Source organism: Gymnoscopelus braueri (genome assembly GCF_963280865.1).
Source record: "Gymnoscopelus braueri genome assembly, chromosome: 2".
NCBI classification, from domain to species: Eukaryota; Metazoa; Chordata; class Actinopteri; order Myctophiformes; family Myctophidae; genus Gymnoscopelus; species Gymnoscopelus braueri.
Window position 1 is genome coordinate 54626345 of NC_137604.1, and position 27426 is coordinate 54653770.

At 39.7% G+C, this 27426-nt stretch overlaps 2 protein-coding genes across 5 annotated transcripts; both read right to left on the reverse strand.

The window, feature by feature from the left end:
- Positions 1-1493: 1493 nt before the first annotated feature.
- wipf2a (WAS/WASL interacting protein family, member 2a) lies at positions 1494-18310 on the reverse strand. Of its 3 annotated transcripts, none has more exons than XM_080453817.1 (8): positions 17755-18310; positions 12662-12801; positions 11182-11311; positions 10811-10945; positions 9286-10041; positions 7016-7249; positions 5687-5788; positions 1494-4911 (listed from the first exon to the last, which is right to left on the reverse strand). In XM_080453817.1, exons 2-8 carry the CDS (start codon positions 12722-12724, stop codon positions 4868-4870), a joined length of 1464 nt encoding a protein of 487 aa, XP_080309943.1. In that variant the 5' UTR covers positions 12725-12801; positions 17755-18310; the 3' UTR covers positions 1494-4867. The 3 variants fall into 3 exon arrangements, with proteins under 3 accessions (XP_080309943.1, XP_080309944.1, XP_080309942.1); XM_080453818.1 differs by having other exon boundaries at positions 1494-4899; positions 5675-5788; XM_080453816.1 differs by having other exon boundaries at positions 5675-5788.
- A 2972-nt stretch (positions 18311-21282) lies between these two features.
- Positions 21283-25775, reverse strand: cUnh6orf120 (chromosome Un C6orf120 homolog). 2 transcript variants are annotated; one of them, XM_080448676.1, is made up of 2 exons: positions 25704-25775; positions 21283-23107 (listed from the first exon to the last, which is right to left on the reverse strand). In XM_080448676.1, exon 2 carries the CDS (start codon positions 23041-23043, stop codon positions 22477-22479), a length of 567 nt encoding a protein of 188 aa, XP_080304802.1. In that variant the 5' UTR covers positions 23044-23107; positions 25704-25775; the 3' UTR covers positions 21283-22476. The 2 variants fall into 2 exon arrangements, with proteins under 2 accessions (XP_080304802.1, XP_080304803.1); XM_080448677.1 differs by having other exon boundaries at positions 25708-25767.
- Between the last annotated feature and the right edge of the window lie 1651 nt (positions 25776-27426).

Below are 27426 nucleotides of genomic sequence, written 5' to 3' on the forward strand. Positions count from 1 at the left end.
CTGGACTTCCGCCGTTATCTGATTGGTCCATTGGGTGACATTGTGGTCACTTTCTACATCGCCATTGGCTCAGCTTTCAGCAGGACGCTACGTGAGCGTCAGATACGTCATTCATTTCACACAGTGTGTGGCGGGAGTTATGATTATCTAGTGTTTTGGCGGAATAGAATTTCCCGGGAACTTCAGCTTCTTTATCTCTGCCTTCCCTTTGGCTTTGTACATTTAATTCTCAGCGTTTTTCAGATTGGAACACGTAGGATCAGAGTCAACCAATTCGTTTTATATTAATTCGGTTTCACCGAGTCATGCAACATCCTATATTGCACACATTCACCAATTTAGGCTCACTTATATACATTGACACTTACACTTCCTGTGCTTCTACAATATAGAGCATTACAGCATATACAATGCAAAACATACGTTGTTATGACTTATCGTTCAAACAGCTCTTCTATTGCACAGATAAACAGCTGCTCATGATTGAACAAGAGGACTGCTCCCTCCCTGGTGTGAATGTAACAGGGCTATGTGATGATAAGGGTCATTGTAGGCTCATCAAACAGTGGGGGAAGTGCTCAGCTTCTTTAAAAGTAGCAATGCCAAACAAAATGTCCTGTATTCAAAACTTTACTTGAGTGAAAATACAAAAGTATTGGCATCAAAACATCTCTCTCAAACATACAGCACCAAAGTGAAAGTACTCAACCTCTTCCAAAAACAGGCTATTTTCATATAAGCAAAGTTAAGTGGTTAAACCAGAGCATCATTTTGTATTAATAATCAACATTTCTGTAACTGTAACTAGTATCTAAAGCTGCCACATAATTGTAGTGCATTAAAAAGTACAATGTTTGCCTCTGAGATGTAGTAGAGTAGAAGTATAAAATGGAAATACTCAGCTAAAGTAAAAGTACCTAAGAATTGTACTCAAGGTAGGGAAAGTGATTTTCTTTACTTTTTTCGGTTAAAATGAATGCTAATGTTAAATAGCTCTATATTCTGATAGTAGCCTACTCATTGCTTTATACAGTGTTTGTTCAGTAACAGGAGTCTCCATGTCTCTCCAGCTCTTTATTTAAACAGAAAATGCATTTTCAGGTCAGGATACCAATTTGATCCAATCAGGATAGAGAACTCAGACAGGATACATATTAAACAAGTGAAATTAGGAGTGATAACACAAAGAAATGAGCAGACAAAATTGGAACTGGAACACTATACAAATGAAGATGATAAATGGGTACTCTCTCCTGATTAGCTGAAATTCTGTCACATAATGTGAACATTTATATTCTGTTTATCAAAGAGCTGGAGAGACAGGGATACACCTGTTATTGAACAAACACTATAGCAATGATTATTACTAATATCAGAATGTAGTGCTTTAACCTTTTAACAAAAACCTTTTAATATCACTTACCCTACCTTTACTGTAAGTACAGCAATTGAGTAAAAATACTAAGTTACAGCAAGGAAGACAACAAACCAAGTACCCTTTTCCCCAAAGGCATATATTTATTTGAAATTATTTCAAATGATAAAAACATAGTTGATTAACATGAAATGACCACAGGCAAGACAGGGGTTTTTGCTCTTACATCAGATAGGATGAAAATATGAGAAAATGTCGTGATTGGTCACCCGTGTGGAAAAAAATATATAAACCATACATCCAGGATAGGAAACACGTTTTTGTACAACAGGAAAAGCAAGAGGCTCTCACCATGTGTGAAGGATCACCACGGTTGGTTACCCGATGATACCGGTTAGTCAAATGGCTCCCTTTCCACTACAAAATGTTAACCCAGAACCTTCCATAACGTGAAGTTCTATGACCAGAACCATCCCTGAGGAGGGAGGTACATCATTAAAAAAAAGGGAAAATAGCACGTCTACAAGCTGAGCTTCTTAGACCTGCTATTTTCACCATTTTAGAAGAAAAAAAACATTGAAAATATAGATTTTTCAGATGGGGGGGTCCGCAGGCCAAATACATATCAATTTGGGGGTCCTTGACTTGAAAAGGTTTTGAGAACCCACTGCTTAAACACCACCTCCTGAGCGAGCAGGGCCCACATTTGGATTAGAGAACCTTCATCTGCAACGGAGCTGTAGCATAATGGAGACAAATCCAGAACATGTGAAATACATTTTCAAGGCACGGTTTGCTTACTTCTTGTAGTGGAAAAGAGCCAAAAAGCTGGTAGCTGGTGTTTATTTTCCTACCCTGGTATACGTACATCCATGCAACGTGCACGCACACGCGCACACACACACACTCTCTCTCTCTCTCACACTCTCACTCACTCATACACACACCTATGGCCAAGCATACAGAGAAGTGCTACAATGATAACCTGTCTATCTGGCCATGGGGACAAAGCCCATCCGAGTGGACCGTTGTTATAACTTTTTAATCATTTTTTATTTTCTATATTACAGCCTTTTTACAACATAAAAATAGATCAATAACTATGATTAGCATATTCCTCCTCATACTTAAAGTAAATATACAATATTTATTGCATTTTCAAATAGAATCGTTTCCTCTTTAACTTTTTGTTTTTGTTGCCATAAAGTAAATGCACTGGTACCGATAAAGAGTGACGACGTTTTGTTTTAGTGTAAGGCAAAGAACCAGTAAGAGTATAGCGTCGTTTCAACGGAGGACATCTTAAACTGATCCATGGTGTGTTTCTCTTTCTGTATGCTATGCAGTGCTCTACTTCAGTGGTTCTCAACCTGTGGGCCGGGGCCCAGTGATGGGCCGTGAGGATATTGCAAGTGGGGGCCCCTAAATAATTGGCAAAACACTAAGATTGCAGAGATAACATTAATATTTAAAAAAAAAGCAAAAAAGCTTTTGAGATTTTCAAGTGCGCCCCTGACCCAGAAAAGGTTGAGAAGCACTGCTCTTCTTCACTACAAAGTATTGACTGCAAAACTAAAGCATGGCAATTATAGGAAGAAACAAAGGAGAAGAAAATAAAAAATAGAACATCATCCATCTGCTCCAACAGATCTGGCACTTAAGTGTTTCCTTTTTTTGGTCAGTCGCTACCAATGAGAATCAATCCTTACAAATTATTCCTTGCATAGCAATGCATTAAAAAATAAACGTTATCTTTCTCACCAAACAGTCCTTAGAACAGTGGTTCTCAAAGTGTAGTCCGGGGCTATTCAAATATAGCAAATCTACATACAACACATCGCAATGTCACGTGAGTTTGTATTTCCATTTTTGGGAAAAATTGAATTGAATTGAAACTTTTTGAATAATTTAGAACATTTTGAACACAAATCTTCCTGTATGCTGGTCCCTGGACAAAATCTCTTCAGATGGGGGGGGGGGGGGGGGGGGGGTCTGTGGCCAAATACATCAATTTGGGTGTCCTTGACATGAACATGTTTTGAGAACCACTGCCTTTAGAAGAGGGACTAAAATATTCTGAGTACAAAAACAGACATATTTTCTAATCCAACGTCTGTGGAAGAAGGATTTCACAGACTTCAACCAGGTCCCTTATAAAGTCCTGAAACACAACACTGCACACTTCCAGTCTTATCATTGGTCCATTGACGGGAATAAAGGAATAACTTTACCTTGGACTCCACCTTGTGGTAAACATAGGAATCACTGCACCTTTAACAAAGCATGGGGCCTATGAGTACCTGATTTTCCTTTATCAATGACACCTAGCAGAACCCTTGTGGAAGTTATCAATGATATCTAGCAGAACCCTGTGAAAGTTGTTACGTTCACATAAGTAATTCTGTTGGGGAGGGGGGGGATTATAATCTGTTCCCCATTTATATACATGACCATCCAGCATCCACAGGTGCCATCATGCACAGTGTCATGGTTTAGCAGTCAAGCTGCCAATCACCAATGGCATTATAAGACTAATAATAAAAGACAGGAAAGGAAAGAAAAAAAATAGAGGAAAAAGAAATGGCTCCTCAGTAAATGTAAAAGCTACCTTTCACGGGTTCTCTCTCACAACTTGGCAAGCATTCAAGTAACCTTTGTCCAATGACGAAACCAAGTCAGTCATATACGACATCAATGGAAAAACTACTCATTCTGCTCTGCTCTGTTCACCTTGTCCCACCCATTTTTGGCACACTGGGAGAGGGAGGGCATCACATTCCACACACCTGCCCTCCTGGCACTGCTGGAATGACTATTTATGATCAAAACGGAAAATAAAAATAAAATTAAAAAAATCATATCCTCCATACATTATGCTCATATGCCAGCGAGTGTGAGAAGCCAATCGTTGCATCATAAAAATCCTAACATGGCACAAGTTTCCAATCATTAGTGTTAAAAATGTCCTTTCCCCCGATGACCCCACAATCAATGTGTACAACAGAAAATAAAAATAAAAATGTAAAAATGAAGTGGGAAAAAAATCAAAAACAATGTTAACGTTATTCTGGAATATGCATCGAAAGGAAAAACATGGAATGCATACATTTTGGAAGTTTCAGAGTTGGTCCTGCTTATGTAGTGTCAACGTCACGCCTCTCCGTCCGTCCTGTGAGTAAAGACCGAAGTGGTGACCACAATGCTCGAAACAAAGAGTTTTGCTTCTCAGTTCAAAGTGTTTTTTTGTTCTAGTATTACTTAAAGACAGTGCCTGTCATGTACTACAATGTAGTGTCAAAACCTGGGTAGTTGCAATGCATTCGTCACATGTGCTTCTGGCTGGTGCTTTAGTGTTATGTAGTTTTACTAGTGAGTCTCTTGTGTATGTGTTTGTGTGATATGAGTGCTTTTTGTGCCACTCCCCTGAACGTGCATTCATTATTAGACTGATTTGAGTCATCAAGTCCTGCTGTTTCCTGAGCGTGGCTGAGTTCACCTCCCCACTGGCGGAGCAGGAGGTGCTCCTCTTATCATTCCTAGAGGAAGGAGAAACCCAGGGTTACGGTATGTGACGTCAGTTTGTCCTTGCTATAATAAAAACAACACGCAGGTGGCAAACATTAACTTGACAACAGCATAAATTCCACACAGTTAAGACATTTACTATCAGCCTGCACGGCAATATAGGATGTTAAAAGTGCAAGACCTACTGACTGTGTGATCTCAGAGCTGTTCTTAAAGTGACATTGCAATGATGATGAATGAAAGCCTGTAAATGTGTTCTGTGGATCAAATTCTGTCTATTTTAAGCATTTAGAAGTTACTGGCAAAGTTGCCCATTTTTGCCAGTAACAAAATCAAATTTAAAAGCAGTAACTGTTTATTTCCTGCTCTGGATCTCTGCCTCCGTGTGAGATACAAAGATAGATAATAGATAGGGTTCTGGAATAGCACTTTAAGACAAGGGGCAATGAAACTCGATTAATACCTCATCACACAACTGTGTCGCTTAGTTAAAAGAAGAGATCTACAAGCAAACAAGCCTGTAGACCGTTTTTGTTTTGGCAAGCGACAATGTAGTGCGATGATGTATGTATGGAGTATATAATTAGGCATTATTTAATTCTCTCCTGTGTTTGCTTCATCAACATCCTCACTCAAAGGCTTTTATTAGTATGACCATGTCAATGCATTTAGTTATTTTAGATAAGTTCAAGTACCCATGTACTTTACTAGTTTTTTCTCTACAAGGACATTAGTGTTTAAATAAAGGAAGAATGTAAGGACACTGACTTGTACCTTTATTGTTTTCTTTATTGTTTTTGCTGGGGTACATCTTATTGAAATGCCTGTATTCCTCTGGAGGTGGAAGGTCTTCAATGGGATGGAAGTTGAATTTGGACTCAAAATCATCTGTGGGGCATAAAGGTAGGGGAGTTAAGCAAGAATGCTAAAATATACAGAGAATAAAAACAACTTCACTTACACCTGCGTTACCTTTTTTTGCTGGTATAAGCAGACCTCTTTTTAACAGAGCCAAAGTAATCTAGGAACTGACTCACAGAGGAACTGGAAGGGCTCATTTGACTGTCTGCAGGGGGAAATTTGACTGCCATCGACTCCCATCACAACAGCCTACATTGTGTCTTAGATATCAAAACAATACCATGTTGACTTTGGGTACCAGGGCAGGCCTAGCTAAACAGGAGGGCAAATAACTCTTAGTCTCTCAAGAAGTTATTGTGCAATGCTTTATGTTATTAATTATTTTTCAAATTAATTCTGGATATTGTGTTCAAAGGGTTGGCTGGGTTGTGTCCAAAGCAAATTTAGCTCCCTTTAGCGGGAACAGAAGGGTTATTTCATAAGCTGACCAGCCTATTAATTGACTAATTCTGCATCTAGACATAAAACACCTTTTCAAAAGGCAAATTTACCTTAATATATGTCTAATATAAACAATAAAAAAGTATTATGAATATCATATTTCAATATATAATACAAAAATGTACCCCATGTCCAATATATATAGTGTATAATATATCTATATCCATCTATAAACCCCTCACAAACAGTTTGGAAAATGATTACAATTATTAGCATATTTCTCCTCATACTTATAGTAAATGCACAATTTTGATTTCTACCCTTCAATAATACCAATTGATATTGAATTGAATATAATTTTTATCGTATAACTTTACACCTTTACAACGAGGTATAACTTGTAAGGATCGTGCAATCGTGGAATGAGCAACACAGCTTTTTGGGGGGATTTGCCAAAATCCCCCAACACTCTTCTGTTGGTAATCGCTGTCATTTTGAGCAACCTGCTGAAAACAAGAGCGATTACCAACAGAAGCATATTGGGGGATTTAGCCAAATTGTTGGGGGGCGCTACGCACACATTTAGCTGTGTTGCTCATTCCACGATTACACAATCCTTACAAGTTACACCTCGTTGTAAAGGTGACTAATCAACGATAAAAATGATATAAAATACTATATATATATATATATATATATATATATATATATATATATATATATATATATATATATATATATATATATATATATATATATATATATATATATATATATATACACACACACACACACACACACTCTGACTCTCACCTATGATAGACTTGGAGGAGGAGTGTCCGTTGCGAATGGGAGGAGGTGGGGGTGGGGGTCCAGCAGGCGTGCGGGAGGACAAGGAGGAGGGAGGCGGAGGGGGCTTGCCTCCTCGGCTGTGCGACTCTGAGGAGGTACTGTGGGCTGCGGAGCTCTGGGCTCGGTAGGGAGGTGGGGGAGGTGGCGGATCCCTGCTGTTGCCGTTTCGAGACCCGGGATGAGGTGCCTGGGGTGCTTCATGATCAACACACACACACACATACAAAGACACGATGAATCAGAGATTGCTCAACTTCTAATCACACAACACAATCAAATCATACAATGCTCAAAGGGACTCTGGACTGTTTTTCATCCGTGTCATTTTAGATAAGAGTTTTCTGAAATATGTATATAAAAAAACTGGTTCTCAAAAATAGCAGATATACAAGCTCACAACGCGTCATTTCGTGCCGCGCTGCAAGCTTGTACATTTGCTATTTTTGTAAATGTTTTGAAATCTTGAAAGCGTTGAAACACAAATCTTCTCTTTTGGGGGGGTCCCTGGCAAAAAACATTTTCAGATGGGGGTCAGTTTCTTTTTCTTTCACTTTGTGACCCGCCCTTTAACTTTCCCCACTTTGTAATAGCATGTGAGCCAACCTTTTCCTTGAATTCAGTTATACTCTGTCTCACAGAGTATAACAACATTTCAGCCTATTAGGAGAGTATCCATTTATCAGCTTAATTTATTATAGTGTTCCAGTTCCAATTTTGGCTGCTCATTTCTCTGTGTCATCACTTCCAATTTCACTTGTTTAATCTGTATCCTGTCTGAGTTTTCTATCCTGATTGGATAAAATTGGTATCCTGAACCTGAAAATGCATTTTCTGTTTAATAAAGAGCTGGAGAGACATGGAGACTCCTGTTACTGAACTGTTTTATCAGAATATAGAGCTATTTAACACTTATTTTATCCAAAGAAAATCCCTTACCTAAATATATTTCCTCATTTTCTTATGAATCATAAGGTGTGAGGGAGATGAAGGTCAGAGTAATACCATGAACTTACAAAGATGGGGGGAAAGCAGAGACGGGGAGAGAAAGAGGAATGCTGGAATATTCCAGAGGGCTTGTGGAATGTAGAGAAACCAGGAGGCCTCGTGGCGAAGCGCGCCATCGTCCAATGACAACACGGAGCTCCGGCAAACAAGTGCCTTCCTGTTTCATACTCTCACTCTCTGAATTCAAATGAAGAAGCTCCCGTTGCAAAACGCAAATCTATTTAGCCGAAGAATATTCATGACCTACGTATATGCTGTGTAAGTGTGTAAATCATAATTGAAGAGAAGGATTAACAATATTTTGTAGACCGATGGATGGTATTGTTTTGAAAGAAAGCTTCATTAGATTTGATCAGTTATTTTTTTGAGTGGGTGTCTAATTTTTTCTTTCAACATCAGCCAAGTGGAAGCACAGCAGATTTGAACCAAATCTAAACACGCAAGGCAAGACGTAGACTAGCTATTGCATGTACCGTGGCCTGGTCAGTAATATTTTTGGGATTGTAAACTACAGCCTTTTCATTTCTCAAAGCAAAACTAGTTTAAAATGACAGTTTACCTCTATACAGAGCTGATGTAGCTCTCTAAACTAGGTCATGTGCCTACAGTATATTCAAAGAAGGTCAATAAGAAGGCTTTGGATGAGAAGGAGATAAATAGGTTACAGAAATGTAACAATTCAAACCTATGACAAACAAAGACCCCACCCAGCCAGTGCAGTAATTTTAGAATAAGGCAAGGTGTGATCAATATGACCTTTCAGTCTGCTATAACAGGGCCAATGTTTGTGTGGTAGTCGTGTTTGTCTCTTGGGCTTAAAATTGGAACCGGGCCACAGAGTTGAGAAATAATGCTTGTTAAAACTTGCGTTGCCTTGTGTCAACATTCCTGGTGCTCACACTGGAGGAAGGTTAACCGACTAGCGTTTTAGCCAGTGTTAATTTTGTCGACTAAAATTACGACAACATATATTTTATGTTTGGTTGCACTCGGGTGTTGCGCTCTGAAAATAGCGCCGGCCTTCGACGCATTGTGAGCTTGCCTTGTAGATCTGCTATTTTCGGCATGTAACCAAGTGTAAAATCGGCCATTACCACACCATCAAGGCCTGCCAAAATATATATTTTGGCGACAAAATCAACTGTAGATTTAATCGACTAAAATCGTATGATATTTAAGTAGACTAAAACAAAAACATTTCAAATGACAGTTATTTTTCAGCATACCTGCTCTGCGACCGGGAGGCTCTCTGGCAGGCGGCGGTGGTCTGTTGCCCCCCTGCAGGGCAGACGGAGATGGCGAGGGGGGCGGAGGCGGCGCGTGGCTGCGTGCGTGGTTGCTGCTCGTCGCCGACGAGTTCTTCTTATGCAGGGAGTTGTGTCTCTGGGGCAGCTCCGGAGCCCCGTCCACGTGGGCCGGCCCGTTGGAGACACCGCCACCCGACGTCGGGTGTCTGTACGGCGGGGGAGGAGGGGGAGGTGCCGTGGAGCCGCCGGTGGGCGGCGGCCTGCTGAGAGACGACGGCTTCGTAGACGGAGGCGGCAGGGAACTGGGCGGGGCAGGGCCCCTGCCGGGCGTCGGTGGGAGGGGCTTCTCTCGGCTGTGGTGGTGGAGGTGGGACGAGGAGGAGGAGGATGGTGGAGGGGGGGCTTTGGGGTTAGGGGTGTGCGGAGCGTTACTGCGGTTGCCTCCTCTGTTGAAGGGCGGTGGAGGGGGCGGGGCCGAGGTGCTGTGCTTCATGCCTCCCCCCATGCCGGAGGAGGAGTGGGACGAGCCGGTGCTCGGGGGACGAGAGATGTCCGGGAGCGAGGGCCGGTGGTGGTGGTGGGACCTCTGGTGCTCCGCGGGCGAGGGCTTGTCGGGCGGCGAGGGCGGCGAGGGCGAGGCGGAGCGGCCCGTGGGCGGGCGGGGGGCGGAGGGCCGGGAGCCTCCCGGGGGCCTCAGGGCCGACCTACCCACCGAACCCGCTGAACTGTGGGAGTCTGTGGAGTGAGACACACACACACACACACACACACACGCTGGTTAGAGCCATGTAGCATATGCACACAAAACCAATATAAACTGTACCTGTGTGACACACACGTAAGTGATATTCGTCCATAAGAAATATAAGTTCAATATTAGTTCAGGCCCCAACTTATATTTCTGTGCCTTTAACCCCCTTAAAAGTACAGTTGCAAACCAAGATCACTGGGCCAGGATCTTCTGGCAGTGGCTCAAACACACCTTAAGAGCCCAAAGGTCACTGTGACTTCACTGTTGTAGCTCTAATGCCCCGCCCTGCTCTCCTTCTCTTTTAGTACTTGTTTTCGCTTTTATATTTGTTGTGTTACTTTCTAACCCCGGTTTAAAAAATATACTACCTTATATAAATAAGTTATTATTATTATTATTATGAATGTATTCCTTTTTGTACCTCATATGTAATGTGTTATACAACTAAACTTGCCATGCCTATTACCGTATTAAAATACAAATTCCTAATCATCTTAGTTCTTGTACATTTATTACAGTAGAATATTGTATGGGGACTTTGACTCTTTTGCATAGGACAACATATAAATATTAGCTAGAATGTTGTTATGCACTCCTCATGCCAATGTGCATGATTAACTTCCTTCTAGTAAAGCAGATAAGGGTTTGATCTAGATTAACCTTTTTTTATTTTCAACTATATTGATCAAGACAGCCCTTACAGAAACAGTCATAACAGGTGGATATAATGAAATAATAAGACTGTGCTTTTACCTCCAACTGGTCTCAGTTTTGGCACACCTCCTTGAAAAAGGCCTCCCATTGGCATTGGTCCTCCTCCTCCAAAACCACCACCTCCTCCACCTCCTCCTCCTCCACCACCACCTCCTCCTCCTCCTCCACCCGAATCTAGAGACAAGTGTCATATAGTTTAATAAAAAGCAGTAGTGCACAAATAGTTTTAAATATATCATTCAAAAGCCTACATACTGCAAGTCCAGTTCAATTGCATGTAGAGTAATGCGTGGGAACCTATGAGTTGTATGTTTGCAGGTATGCAGTGTGTGTGTGCGTGTGCGTGTGCGTGTGTGTGTGTGTGTGTGCACTCTAAAACTGGTAGCTTCTCTGAACCTGGTGCAACTCACTCTCTATAATTGGAGCACTTCTGTCATTGACAGCAACTTTCTTGAGTCTGGCTCCTTTGGCGATATCTCCCAGCAAGGCCCCTCTACCCTTGGCTTCATCTCGGTTCAGCTTAGGTGCGGTGGTGTTTGCCTATAGGAAGATGTGATCAAAGGTAAATGCCAAATCCACACGGCCTAACTGCATATTGTAACTGAATACAACTGTACATTTGCAGTCTAATTGTACAGTAGTCTACTTTTTATAATAGTGTATTAAAGCATGGAAATTGTTAATATCTTTGAATCAAAGTCACCAAGACAAACTCCTGCCTATCAATCATTCATAAACAGGCGTTTCTGTCTGACAATAACAAAATAACAATGAATTATATCACTTTTATTGTCCAAGGTTCAGTTAAAAATAGCCTGAAGTTTTCCAACAGCTGATAAGAACCATAGATGTTATGGTAGCATATTTATGGTAGAACAATGTCACAACATTTAAGTTGACGATTAATTGTCACACGAATAGTTGCGATTAACGATGTACCGGTAATTGTGTTTTTGGCATTGAGCATAAGAAAACAAAATTATGAATAAAAACGATTATGATTATGACAGACCTATTCATCTGACATTCTTACCAAGAGCAACATACATGTCAGCAGCACGTTAACTCATTCACTGCCTAGAACGACTAAAACGACTTTTGTCCTTTAAGCCTCCACTGCCAAGAACGACTAAAACGACTTTTAATTTTTTCAAAAAAAAAAAAAATCTTTTTTTTTTTTTTTTCTTATTTATTTATTTAATTTTTAACCTAAAGACCAAGGAGATATGATTATTTGAAGATCTAGACTCCCATTCACTTCCTTGTTAACTTAAAACTTAAACATTTTGTATCTTGGCTCCTGAGTACTTTTTTTTTTCTATGACAAATCTCTGGCAGTTTGTCAAACGCAAAAATAAAAAAGTTCTGGCAGTGAATGAGTTAAGCAACTAATAGTGAAAATAATCTAGGTCAGAGCAACCAGACAAGTATTTGTGTGTCCCTAGAATTATTATGTACAGTATAGGAAACAAGAAGTAATTGTTAAAAGAACTGTTGGGTGCCAGCTAGAAAGGGTAGGGGTGAATGTGTCTTGTGCAATACTAATTTCCTTTAGTGGCACAAAAGCATAATTAATAATACATTTAACATTATCATGAAATTTCTACAACCACATGTGGGGCAAATCTGTCGGTAACTTGTGGAGGCAAATCAAGTTGTCTGCCCTCTTCCAAGTTTGTGATTCAACCAGTCACACTACTGGTACTAGGTAGGCAATCAGCATTTTAAAGTTGATGTCGAACTTCTGCCTGAAAAAGTTAATTTACTGCACTACACTAGTATAGTATACTAGTGATGTTTTGTTGGGATATATGTGTTTGACAGTCAAAACTACAAACTTGATGCTGTATTTTTTATTATTATTATTGTACAGTTGTGTGTGTTATTAACCTGGTTGAAGGTAGGGGGAGGGGGTGGTCCTGGGGGAGGAGGGGGAGGGGGAGGAATTGGCATCGTGTCCCCTCAGTTGGCACCACTGGTCGGCGTGGCAGTTGGTTCACCGTCTCCAATCAGAAGACACACACTGACTCCTGCAACACAACATGAATCCAATCAAAACACACAAACACAGACTCCTGCAAAACAACACGTAAAAACATTTAGAAACTCTAAAGACATTATCACTAGTAATGTGTTCATTTCATATTAATAAAAAATAAAAATAGACTAAAATGTTAAGGAGGGACTATGTGGAGAAGAGATCCAGTAGAACTAAAAGACAAGTCATTTTATGTTTGGTTGCGCTCGGGCGTTAACTTGTGAGCTTGTAGATCGGTTAATTTCAGCATGCCATTCAACCAAGTGTAAAATCTGCCATTACGACGCCATCAAAGGCCTGCAAAAATACATTTGTCGACAAAATCAACTGTAGATTTAGTCTACTAAAACTAGACAAACTTTTCAGATGACTAAAATATGACTAAAACTAAATGACATTTTATTCAAAAGACTAAACCCTAAATCAAAATTTGCTGTCAAAATTAACACTGGAATGAAGCAGCCAAATGCTGGTCAATTATTGATCAAATCCGTGTACTTTATCAGCCAGTTTGGCAGACAACTAGGATTTGGAATTCCTAATCTCTTCAAGTATCTAGCTGGTTTATCAGCTAATAAAATGGCCTGGTGAATTTTTCAGTGTACTCTGAGCATTTTTGTCCAAAATGCCAAATAAATAATCCAGTGGGCAGCCCGGAAAAGAATAGAAAAACCCATCCGTTTCATTAAATAGCCATAAACAAGTGTAAGTCTTCGGGGAACGGGGACATTTGGCTCCAATTTGAAATGAACAAGGGACTTGTGTCAGAAAAACCAAACAAAAAACAAAAGACAACAAATACAGGCCTTGTTAAAAGAGGCACATTATGCTCAGCTGAAGGTATGGACAAACGAGTAAAGAAAATGTAAATTATGCTCATTCCACAGTCACACCACAGTGGGTGCAATTGGCAATTTAAACCCCTCAGACATTCTTGTTAGAGGGAACCTGTTGCTGTAGGGGCTCCTTCAATACATTTATCATGTTGTCCCAAATTCTCGGAATTGTCTGCTAGCTACTGTATACGCTCCTTGTAAATTTTCAATGATAACATTCTGCAGCGACTTCCTCGAGTTTAAAGTACTCAGCTATCAGAAATGTAGCCGCCACGTGTTGGTGTGTTGGTTGGTGAAATAAAATAATGTTTGTTTTGTACTACTGTACTGACTGTCATTCAGACTTGTTTTAGTAAAGCAAAGTAAATATTCATTTAAAAACATTTCAGCAGTATTATTAAACAGCAACAAAAAAGTTTAATCAAAACATTCCAAAATAGCTTTGAGCTTGTATCCAGGGACAATTATCAGCCGACACGGTACATTAATTGTATTCCATACTACAGGGAGTCATCGTGTGACACCTCCATGTTTAATGTACCATCCATTCCTCATTGCCCAGGCTCTCCTTTTCACTTGGGACAGACCTGTCCTGCTGTCAACCTGGACTCATGAATAGTGGCGTCTCCCTGGCTCTCCCATTGTAACTACAGAGCATCAACTGCAATTGTTATTATTCTATTAGACTGCCCCAACGCTCCTGATTTCGTGTATAGAGGGGCGGGTGTAAAGAGCCGGCGAGAGACTGCGGCTGATCCCATTGGTTCACCGATCTGTCCGTCAACCCCCGCCCCGTTAACACAACATTACGAGCGACGCCCACTGCACTCTGGTTGGTTGGGAAGTGAAACACTTCCTTATACCGAGTACACCGACACGCTGGGCCAGGCTTTTATTTTTTAGCAACACTAAACAATAAAAGCCTGGAGATCGAGGCTATTACTCTATATACTCACTCGTTCAAACCAAGTGTTGCTTTGTCGATAATTTGTGATTAATGTCAGTGCTAAAGGAATTATTATCAGAAGCCATTATCACATGAGCAGATTGTAAAACATTGCAGTGCCATGTAGAACATTCACGGACAGGGGGATAGGATAGCATATCTAATGTTAGCAGCACATCAGTCAACACTGCTTGACATGCAGACACCACTGTTTGTGATACATCTGGTAATACTTGCTGACAACTATACCTCTAATTTGTCTGGTTTGAAGAACTTCAAAGTGTGTCGAAAGTTAGACATTTTTGTTCTTGTTCCATTCCTTTTTTTAAAGCAGCCTAGTTGCTTTGGCTGTTCTTGATCATATAACTAGAGTACTAGTACCATAACTATTGTTATCCCCAAGTCTTCAAATCGAATGTCCAATTAAATAATGAATAGCTTGATGTACACATTATATGCATTGTACTCTATAGTTCAACAAGTCTCTATAGACAGTTATCCTGGATGCATGCATGCATGCAGGGCAGAGTATTGTAATTGGTCATGTCTGTGTGTCTGTGAACAAAATAACTTGAGACTGAATAGAATTTTCATGAAAATCGATGGGAACGATCTGTAGGTTGATGAATTTTGGGGGTCAAAAAGGTCAAGGTCACCATCAAGGTCAAAATGACAATTATCCCACCTCAGGAATGGAGACAGAACAAGAGATGTTGTGGCGGGCAGGGTTTGCACTCCCAGGTGCGTTTTTAATCACACATCATGCAATGACAGCTATTTCCAACTCAGCTGTAAAATAAAATGTGTATCCAGTCCACAGCTGTGATGAAAATCGCTGCAGACTCGGAAAGTGGGCACAAGTAAGCACCTGTGTTTATGTCAACTGTATACACACATGCTTCACAACACACCTTGGGCAAGTATGTCTTATAAGAGAGCAAGATAACAATCAAGTTAGTTGCTCTTTATCAGAAAACAGGTCATTAGCCCACTTGTGGGACAACATTTACAATCATTTTAATTGTCATTCAAAACACGATCATTCAGTCACTGTAATAGTTACACTCACTATTTACAGTCACTATTACCCAGAGACAGCATAAAGGTCTGGGCGAATGTTTAGTGAAATATGGACCAAAGTTGTTCAGTTCAACTGAGATGTGATAGTCTGGAAAACATTGCTAAAGTCTGCCATATTCAAAAGGTGTTTGTGTGTAGCAGCATTAACATAATTAATGCATTTACACACAATATAATGAAACATTAAGTGCAGGGATTAAGCTATTTCATGAGTGTACATGTTGTGTCAGCAATGTCACAATGTTGCATCAACCCCCTTTTGAGATGATGACCCAGCAACTGCAAAAAGACAGACTACTTTCTGCTGCAAAATTGCACTCGGATGGGGACAAAACTTGGTATAAACTTTCATGGATAAAGCGCTCCTAACTTTTACCCTTCTGAAAAAAATGTAACAATATATCTGAGCACCCAAATGCACTGCACAGCCATTCTAAAACTGTCATCTCTGATTGAGGTCACCGATTCTCCCCAAACCAGTTAGCCGTCTGGGCCCATTGTTGATATGGCACGTTAAGCTGGCTTCTAACCCCACCCTCACCCTTCTTCACTCTTCCATTCCAACAGGCTGCCTGGTTAAGTGTTAGAGCAGGTTTTCACAGAGGAGAAAAAACTAATGGAATGTCACTGAGCAAGCTCGCCAGTGAGAGAGGACGTACAACAAACGGAAACGCACCGCAGGGGAGACAGAAACTGAGCGCTGAGTTTGTCATCTCTTCTTCATTGAAAATATTCAAGTTCCGCTGCAGGGTATAGCTTGGGTCGAAGACGAGTCGAAACCACAAACACAAATAGCTGGAAAACAATGTGCTTGTAACCATTGTGGTGGGAAAATAAATAAAGTTCTAAGTTTAGAGATTCTGAGTATCATAATCTTGCAGTTGAGCTAATATGTTCCATGAAAAACTAAAACAAACTATCATCACTAAGAGTCAGAAATGAGGGCATCATGACATGTTTGGTGGGAATTTTTGGATGTTCCAAATTCCAATCTAGTTGATGTTCTGATCTCAAAATCATGCCAAATTGCCAATGTGATAGTTGTCATTTGTGATGTCAATTTTGTGATGATGATAATACCCCCTTTGAATCCATGACTAGAGGTTAGGTCAGTGTTCAAGACTGTGTTATAACTACTAGGACACACACAGTTCAGCCTACTTTTCATCCTAAAATATGGACCATCGTTTTACCACTGTAGCAGCACACATTGGAGGTAATGTGATGTCTCAAGTAGGTCATGATGATTGCCATGGTTAGCTAGCTTCCTTTTAGCTCTCTATAGATATATAGTTGGCAAATAATCAATGAGAGAAAATGTCCCCCTTTGGGGGGAAAAAGCTGAAAGCTGACACACAGCCAAGTGGGGAAGGGGGCGGTCATTGAGGAAGTTTTGTGGTCAAGTAAATAGGTAGGGCAAAGGCCTGTGTGTTTGCAATATTTAGAACAATAATTGTTTTAATGTTGCCCAAACAACCAGGTGTTCTTCAAAATGATCATATGATAGCCATTAGGTAATCGTGTCACTGCCAGCATCCACGAGATTGTATCACCAACAATAACACTTGTTGAACATAAACAGTTAAGACTTAAGCCATAATTTGACGATGACAAAGAAAAGGTGCAAAAATAATTAAACTACGAATATGTCGTTTAAGATGTACAATGGCAGGCGATACACAGCATTCGTTTTCACTATTAAATGTGGAAAATTGACATGGTAAATATAGATCTATAGTTAGTTACACTCTCTAGGATTTTGTTGTAGATTTGTCATGGGGTGAATCCAAGCATGTAGCCATTGGATCAAGACGTATCATAGATGTATTTAATAGAGTCTGACTTTTACTTCCGTATCTGTCACAGACATAAAAATGTCAAAATCGATGAAATACATCTAAGATAGTCTTGATCCAAGGCTACCAAACATGCAACCCTTAAGTTAACCTCATAAAAGCACACATATAGGCCCAGAGAGGCCCCCCAATTCGTGCCCTTAAAGAACGAACAACGGGGCCCATTCTAGCATACAATAGTGCATTAATCACATTATCACTTAAAATCTAAGGATCAACAAACTCACCCTGTCTCAAAGAGGATCGCAAGTCTTGTCCTCCAGCAAAACAACATGAATGGAAAGTGCTGCTGTGGCAAATCTTTTTTGCCTTAAAGCAGTTGCCTCTACAAAAGCTTGACAAAAAATACACGAGAGTGGCTTTATCGAGAGACTGCGATGTCTGGAAACGTTTTTTACACGTTTGTTAAATATAATAAAAACACACAAAACAACAACGTTTGTTGTTGCACCAAAAATCCTGAAGTTAGCAGAGCTAACGTTAGCTTGAGTTGCTAGTAGTTAGCCCTCTCTGCTAGTTGAAGGTGTTTACTAAACGCCAGCTGTCAGTGTCAGCGGCCACTGACTGACTGTCCTGCTTGTTGTCGGTGTAAATAGGACGTTTTGGGTCCTTTGCTAATGATGTTGTCATGTAATAATAAAAAACACCACGAGAACTACTTTAACTTCTTCGCCCGACAAGATGTCGTTCGCCGCCGACAACAAACTTTCACCTGCCCGCTCGTCCAGCAAGCTAAGCAGCACCAAACGGTCGGCCGGGAGAGAGACTCCCGTTTATCCCGTTGGTTGGTTCCTCACAAACCCGGAAATGGGCCGGCCAACACAAAATGGAGGGGCGACTCCCTCTTTCTTTGGTGTTTCGCCCGGGTGGGCGTAGTTATATGCCTATGATTGATTGAATACTTTATTAGCAGTTTGCAAGAAAAAGCACAGGAAAGTACAGTTCAATACAAGGTCTGCAAAGAGGATTTTGAAACAAAAATGTGGAATGCCCTACCCAAAGGAGTAAAGGGGAGTGTAAAACCCTACTCACTTTCAAAACGGCCCTAAATAATCACCTTCAGGAGGCTGCAATTCCAAACTGGCCCCTGTCAAAGTTTTAACCTACCCCCCCCCCTCCTCCTAAAACTGTCTATTGTACGTATATTTCTTGTTTTTCATACCAGTAACCTGTAAGCTGATTGTATGACGTTCTGCATAGTAGTGTATATTTGTATGTCTTCTTAAATGTCATCATGATTTGAGTGCACAGGGATCTCATTTTAAATAAGCCATTGTGCTTTTATGAGCGATCCAGTTTAGAGGACCTTGTATTGTGAATTGTACTTCCATGTACTGTTTCCATGTCTTTCTAAATAAAGTATTCAATCAATCAATCAATCAATCAATTTTAAACCCAAGAAAGCCTATGGCTTGTTTCCATTGGGGGCTTTGTACTCAATTCATCGAAACATTAATGACAGACAAATATACACTACTATGCTAAACATCATATAAACAGTTTGAAAACAAAAACAAAAATATGTACAGTAAACAGTTCGAGGGGAGAGGGAGGGGGGCTAGGCTTTGACTTTTACAGGGGCCAGTTTCGAATTGCAATTTCAGCCACCTGCATGTGATGTAAGTGCTCTTTTATAGTGGTTTTGAAGGAGAGTAGGAATTTATACTCCTTTACGACTGTTGGTAGGGCGTTCCTCACTAAAACTCACTAAATCTATGCCTACAGCTAACCCTAACACCCTAACCATAAATCTAACCTCACAGGAACTATGCCTAAAACCTAACCTCAAAACCACGCCCACCTGGTCGAAGTACCAGGAAAAGAGAGAGTCCGAAATGGAGGCAGGTGAGGTTTATACTCCCAGGGCATATGACGAAGGTGTCGCGCCGCGCGCTGCAAATAGCAGACCTACAAGCTCACAACACGTCGTGATGCGAAGCGCTGTGAGCTTGTAGGTCTGCTGTTTTCGGTGCGCCACACCGGCGCGCAACGAAACCAGGCACTTTTTTGGACGCGCGAGGGCGCTCGACAAAAACCCAGCCTTGGATCCAAGACTATCATAGATGTTGTATTTTATCGAGTCTGACTTTTACTCAGTGGTGGAAGAAGTACTCACATGTTTTACTTAAGTAAAAGTATCAATACTGCAATGTAGAAAAAGTCTGTTACAAGTACAAGTTCGGTATTCAAAATCTACAAAGTAACCAGTAACTAAAGTTTTCAAATAATTATAGTGGAGTAAAAGTACAATATTTGCCTTTGAAATGTAATGGAGTAGAAGGAAAAGTACTAAAATTGGAAATACTCCAGTATAGTAAAAAATAAAGCTCGAAATTGTACTTAAGTCTACAGGACTTGAGTAAATGTTACTTTATAACACTGCTTTTACTTTCGTATCAATGCAAATGTCAAAATCAAGGCTACCAATGCCTGCCCTATAAGTTATATCTGTATGTCCAGCATATTAGTAAGATAGTTCACCTATAAAAACTATACAAATAAAAAACCATTATCCAAATAATATTAATTGTAATAGTCAGTTTTTCTCACATTTCAGACATACTGTAAGTCTTTATGTATTATATATTTTAGAACCATTTAATTCTGAAATATGAGGAAAAACTGGCTACACTACACATATTTTAAAGTATGATGACTGTAGTTGTCCATCCATTGTCCAGTGGTGGAAAGTAACTAAGTACATTTCCTCAAGTACTGTACTTAAGTATAACGTTGAGGTATTTCTTACTTTGCTGGAGTACTTCCAATTTTCAATACTTTTACTTCTACTCCACTACTCAAAGGAAAATATTGTACTTTTACTCCACTATAATTATTTGAAAACGTAAGTTACTACCAGTAGTTACTTTGTAGATTCTGATTATTACAAAACCACTTCAGACCTATTAGCCTGGCAATTTGAAAATAGCCAATGTGTTCGCAGACCATCCATCCTTTGTCCTATCAGGCCCTAAGTGTGGGACCCTCATATATAATTTTGAAACCAACACAAGCTGCAACAAAGCATCAAAAGCCACAGGGCAGTATAGAAAACACTACTACTAGTAGTGATTTGTAATCCCTGCTTCCATTGGCTAGATAGCTAGCCACCCTGGTCAAATAAAATATCTTTAAATTAATAATCACTTTGGAATGAATCCTTAAGATTTTGTAAATCAGACAAAACTAATTTGTAATAATGTCCGACAGCCAGAGGCATGAGTTAAAATTGATATTTGTAATGACCACAAAATGACAAATGCTGTGATCATAATATGATTGTGAACCAAGCTCTTTTAACATAATGCACTGTCATTTAAACCATTTCACAATAAACAGACATGAAAATATATAGGCCCATTAATTTTTGCTCTTCTATTGAAATGACAATATTTGTGTTTGTATTTATGCCATATTTTAGTCATTCTTCTTTGGGGCTTTTGCCTTTATGGATAGTCAGTGTAGAGAAACAGGCAAAAAGAGCCAGTGAGTGACACGGACCAAAGGGCCGCCGTGCCTGGGAATCGAACTGGGGGACTCGCCGTCAGGGATCAGAGAATATGTAATCTCTCAAGACGGGTTCAGCTCAGCAGCTGAATCTGTCTTGAGACGAAAAAAATAAAATATTTCTTTTGCCGATGGGTTCCCAGATTGGAGAATATGTGGTATGCGCCTTAACCACTCAGCCATCATCAGCATCCATTATTTTAGATATTTACCTAATCGGAGCACACCCAAGACAGTCGACAGGTACATTTGTGTTCAAAGACAATTGCTTTATTTAGAAATCTTACTAAATTATACATCTCCTGATGCACAAAATTGCATTGCCATTTAACCAATAAATGACTGATTCAGAAGGCACTGTTGAACATTACTGCTCACTGGTTGAGTCATTTTATGCACACTTGAACTCCAACTCACCAACAAATGTAAAATCAATAGCTTGTCCAACAGGTACAAGTGGGTGCCCATTTCCAAACCAAAACAAATTGTTCCTACTCTCAAAATAGAATAGCACTGCATTTGCAGTAATCAAACAAATGAATGTACTTGAACATGTACATTATAGCCAGTGATGCATCATGAACAAGCACTACTTCTTTTAATGGGTATCAGCAGTTGCTCAAAAGGTTTTGTATTGCTGGGTTTTGATTCTGGATTTAGTCAGAATTTGCAGCCTGTTTGATAAATATATATGCAACATTAAGACAAGTGGTTTGATTCAATCATTTCACAGATATTAGTGTTATCAGGCAAAATAGTAGTCTCTATGCACAAACGGACACAAATGTGTCCATCATTAATAGAAATAAGTAGATGTCTACCTCTTGCCTGCTGGTTGTTTCAGTTCAAAATAGGGCCGCATAATTAATCTAGAATAATCAAAAATCATTATTTTACACTTAACAATGACGTTATTATGAAACTTGGTAAATAATTCAAACATATTAGGTCAGCTGTTGCACTTTTCCCTCGTATCCTCACACGACTTACACATGGCGTGGTTGATAACGAGAACAACCCATCTCTCCATCCATCAGGCTCAATAAGAGGTCATTACATATCAGAATATAATGTTAAGCACTTCTTCTTCTCCTTTTGGCTATTTCTATTTTTAATATCAGGGGTTGCCACAGCGGATCACCTGTTAACATCTGGTTCTGTTCATCTTTCTATGTCACTCCTGCCACCTGCATCCATAAACCTCCTCTTTGGCCTTCCTCTTGACACCCATAAAGCAGAATGAGCAAAAATCATCATCATAATTGCGATTAATGATCATGATTACAATATGTGTCATAATCGTACAGCCCTAGTTTAAAACTCTGAAAATGACAGAGACCATATGTTGGCTGCTAATTAATACCACAAACGTATACCTCTGCTCCAGACAATCTGCTCTTTTGTCTTTCTTATTTACTATCATGGCAACAAGGACATAATTCTTAGAACAAAATTTCAAGTATAATTTTCAAAAGTCCAATTAGAATAGTCCAAAAGATGGATTCCTCTTCCTGAAAGTCCTCCTCCTCCGACTGAGGGAATTTCTGACGCCCCTGTGCGTCTTCCGTCGGGTACGATCCTTTATGAAACGGGTCCTGTGCTACCATCTGATCGTAAAACACGCGCATTTCAAACTCGCTCTCTTGGTGCGACGGGTGGCCGTAGATGCCGATGCCCACGGGCCTCACGAAGTCCCCGGGCACCACCACCACGTCCTGGCCGCAGGTGGCGGACTGCAGCTTGTAAGTGTCATACCCGGGCCGCAGCGTCTTGTCGGACACGTACAGGTCTGCGTCGCCCTTGAGGCTACGCATGTGTAGGATGATCCTGCCGTCGTGGTTGAGGCGCAGGTAGCTGTAGTTGCCCGCGCCGATGTGACCCTGGACCACGTGGAGCAGCACCCACTCCTCGGGGACGCTGTCGCCTTCTTGTTCCGAGGAGGGATGGAGGAACCCTTTGGCCTGAGACAGAAGGAGAGCTACGACTAGGGTACTGCAGTAGAGCATCATACTGAAGGCATCTGTCTGTCTGTCAGTCGGTCAGTCAGTCACAGACTGGATGACGCCAGAGGACCTTAGAAGACACAGAAGAACACGATATGAACATTATGGCTGTCAAGATTACAAAATGTAAATTGACGATTAATTGTCACACAAAAAATAATTCAAGGGGTGACGGCCACCCTTTATATAGTGCTTGGCCGGATGCTAATGACATCTCACTGATGTCACGATGAGTCAGCTATATCCAGTGGTGTGTTCTAGATTTTTTTGGAGGGCATACTATAATTATTCCCTGCCTCCCACGTGTGTATATAATTAATGCATTTTTAAGATTCACACGCGCACTTCACTCGCGTATGTGGCCCGCACAGCATTGGCCAGGCCCAGTCAGGCCCAGTTTTGCAGTAAGACTGGGTACAATTACAATATGCTTTGTACTGATTTTCTACTGTTTCTAATGTTAATCACCCTGTAACTCAACCACTTCGGAGCTTTGAATGCAAAGCATGGATTATTACCATGTAAATAAATGCTGATTAGGCTGATTAGGAGCAGACGGAGGCCGTTCTGGAGACACATCAGACGGGGTAAGCAGCAGCTTACAAGGTGCTGCAGCGAAATGGATGGCTACGAAAATGTTCTGCAAGTCACACTACGTATAATGCAAATGCGGTACAACGGTAGAACGCACCACTGGCTATATCCGCATATGGAGTTTTACATTAGCATGATGTCAGCACTTGATGTCTCTGCTGGCTCCATATATGGAGCTCTAGATCAACCACGACCAAAATATGGAGTTTGTGATGTTAGACTTGGATAGGTTAGTAACTAACCTATCCAAGTCTGACATCACAAACTCCATATTTGGAGCTATCCGACATATCTAACTAACATTAGATATGTCAGATAGCTCCATATATGGAGTGCCAATATTCAGTGGGTAACTATGACAACCTATCAAATATCCATATGACGTGAAGGTGAGTGAAAGCCTTCGCTACGTACATTACTGATCAAAAAGATTATATTATTATAGGTCAAGCTACCCAGTAGCATATGAAGAAATTAGAATCAGCCCCACGTTTACATTAAAAAGCAAACATATGAATGCATCATTAATTCAGATGAGTATGATTGTGAAATGGACCATTCTGCATGAGTACTTTTACTTTTGGTACTGTCTGCAAGTATATTCTGATGCAGTAAACACTTGAATACAGGACATTTATTTTTAACAGATTATATCTACATTGTGGTATTGCTACTCTTACTCAAGTAAAAAACTAATCTTGAGTACTTCTTCCAGCACTGGTGGAGTTCATCTGAACACGTTTCATTATGTCATGTAAGGTTTTAGCCGTACTTGGCAGCGTTACTTTTGGGACAGTGAAAGCTGATATGATATAGTATTAAATGGCATCGTTGCCTGGCTGCAAGACCTTCACGCATCTAAAAATAAGCAGTGATGTGAAGTACATTTACTCAAGTACTGTACTTAAGTACAATGTTGAGGTATTTTGACTTTACTGGATTATTTCCAGTTTTCAGTAATTTTACTTTTACTCCACTACAATTATTTGAAAATGTTACTAGTTACTTTGTAGATTTTGATTATTATTACAAAACATATTAACCACTTCAGTCCTATAAACATTAAGGCCATTTGAAAAAGGCAGATCTACAAGCTCACAATGTGTCGCGAAGCATTGTGAGCTTGTAGATCTGCTATTTTCAAAAGATTTTTATAAATTTTATACATGTGAAAACGTGTTAAATGGGACATTCTGTATAATGAGTACTTTCTACTTTTGGTACTTTAAGTACATTTTGATAGTAATACTTTTGTACTTTTACTCCAGTAAATTTTGAATTCTGGACTTTTACTTGTAACAGAGTGTTTCTACATTGCAGTATTGATACTTTTACTGTAAAAGTATCAAGTACAGTAGCATACATTTTCAGATGGGGGTTAGGCGGGGACAAATAAAACACAAAAAAATTGTATTGGGGGTCCATGACATGAAAATATTTGAGAAATACTGGTAAAAGATTTTAATACGTTTTCCACCACTGAAAATAAGTTGGTCCTATAGACTCCTGTATTGGTTTTACCAAGTCATCATGATATAAATAATGTGCATACATATTTTTTGTTTTTATTTTTAAATCATTTTTATATCATTAAATGTCTATTAATTAAATTGCATTGAACTGTACTTTCATGTGCTTTTTCCTGCAAACTTCTGATAAAGTAGGCAATCAATCAGAACAGAAGTCACTCAGTGTGGACTGTGGACTCTCCTGACCCAGTGCTCTTGTCTCTGCATTGAAAGAGTCAATTTTTTGTAAATTCCTCCACTTTTTATAACGATTTAACTGGCCGCAGAGAATTAACTCATTCTGCACGACGTCTTAATTGACATTAATTGATATTTCCACCAACCCAATGCTTTTTAAATTAGCTTAGATTGAACGTGTAAGCCGAAAAGCTAAGCTATGGTACTTCAACCCAGTGCTAATGCTAATGTTACCTTAGCTCATTTATATGAACTATTGTGAGATCCTAAGGTCGCGGTTTACTTCAAGCTCCTGGGTCAAACCAGATTAAACAGTAAAGTTAAAGAGTTATTGGCTGTTGTTAATCCTCCTGAATAAATACTTACACACATCTGTCATTTAATGATCCGCATTTTTGGAAGCAACATAAATAAAGTTCCACTTCTTCACTTCCTCTTCCTTTAATCAGTGTTGCCAGATTCTGGGAGAGAAATGAGCAACTGGGTCTGTCTACAAGCTCACGACCCGTTGTGAGCTTGTAGAATGTAGATCATCATCTGCTATTTAAAAAAAAATCTTGAAATATGGAATATTTGGAATCTTTTTTGAAACATTCTAACACCACAAATCTGGTATGGGGCTGGGGGGGGCTTCCTGGCACAAAACATTTTCAGATGGGGGTTAGGGGACAAATAAAATACATCATAATTTGGGGGTCCATGACTTGAAAATATTTGAGAACTATGATTGAAATAATGTAGAAATTGTGAAACAAGCCGAAACACTTAAAAAAAAAAAACGCAACCCGCAACTACCAATTATTTACAAGGAACTTCACAGAAAGATAAGCCTAAAGTCGCTTGTAATAATGGGACATGGCAACCCTGCCCTTAATTCCCCCCCATAGTGGCAGACTTCAGTCTGCTGCCATCTACAGGTTAGTACTGGGTATAACCGTCGTTGACCTAAATACAGTTATAATATACTAAATATAATATATTTGATAATATACTTATCTATAATATACATATGTTGTGCTTAGATGTTTATCATGTTCGTTGAAAGGTGCAGTCACTATAGGTGTGCTAAGTAAAATCCCCCATACCGATGAAAACACAAGGTGGTTTTTTTTTTATAGAATTCTAAACAATGCAAATAAATGGTCAAAAGTCATTTGAGTTTTTGAAAGTAGGGTCGGGACCAAATTATTTTGGGGGGTCCCCAGATGATTAGCTTAATGTGCAACATTGTTTTGTCACTCAACAGTAGACAAAGCAACATACAGTATAAGTGGATACATGGTATCTGCACATTTTAAAGTGACAATTTAATTACTTTTAAGACCTTTTTAATAACAAATTGGCCAAATTGTAATTTATTACCTAAGAAAGAGGCAAACATTGTGAAAATAGCCTCTGCGAGGCGCTGTGAGCTTGTAGTTTGGCTATTTTCACAATATTTTCACTATATTTATCTCAAGTCAAACTACATGTCGTCGCCTTGCTAAACTAATGGCCTATGTAATTAAAAAAATCACACCCAGTGTGAAGTGGGCGGTGTGGTCACAGTGGTCATCACAGTGATGGAAGAAGTGATGGAAGAAAAGTAATATTGTGGACCAACCATTGTACACCCCTAACTTAAAAAAAAACATAAATGTGTTTTTTTTAAGTGCATAGTCCTATTTATAGGGCTATGCACATGTGTCATGTTTCACTAGCCAATCACAGTCCTGAATAGACTGTGATTGGCCAATCACGGTGCAGGGTTAGGGGGGTACAATGGTGGCCAATCACAGCGCAGGGTTGGGGGGGTGCAATGGGACCCCCTGTCCAAACCTCACATATAGGGGCGGTTTCACCGCCCCAAAAAAAAGGAAAAATTATTATTATTATTAATTATTATATAATAATAAAAAACTGATCCAAAACTAAATTATATGATATTTCTAAATCATTTCACCCAAAATGTTTATAACAAATTATGACTATTTAAATAGAAATAACACTGTCTGTCAGTTATGTAACATAAGAGATTTAAATAGGCTTATAGGATTAAATCTGACTTGGCCTAAATCAGTAAATAATTTGCCCTAAGTCACAAAACCAT

Coding starts and splice junctions, on each gene's coding strand:
- wipf2a (XM_080453816.1), bottom strand. CDS start 12,724: ATGCCAATTCCTCCCCCTCCCCCTCCTCCCCCAGGACCACCCCCTCCC. Junction 11,312..12,661: donor CTCCCCCTACCTTCAACCAG/GTTAATAACACA, acceptor ATCTTCCTATAG/GCAAACACCACCGCACCTAA. Junction 4,912..5,674: donor CAATAAAGAAAACAATAAAG/GTACAAGTCAGT, acceptor TCCTTCCTCTAG/GAATGATAAGAGGAGCACCT.
- cUnh6orf120 (XM_080448676.1), bottom strand. CDS start 23,043: ATGATGCTCTACTGCAGTACCCTAGTCGTAGCTCTCCTTCTGTCTCAG.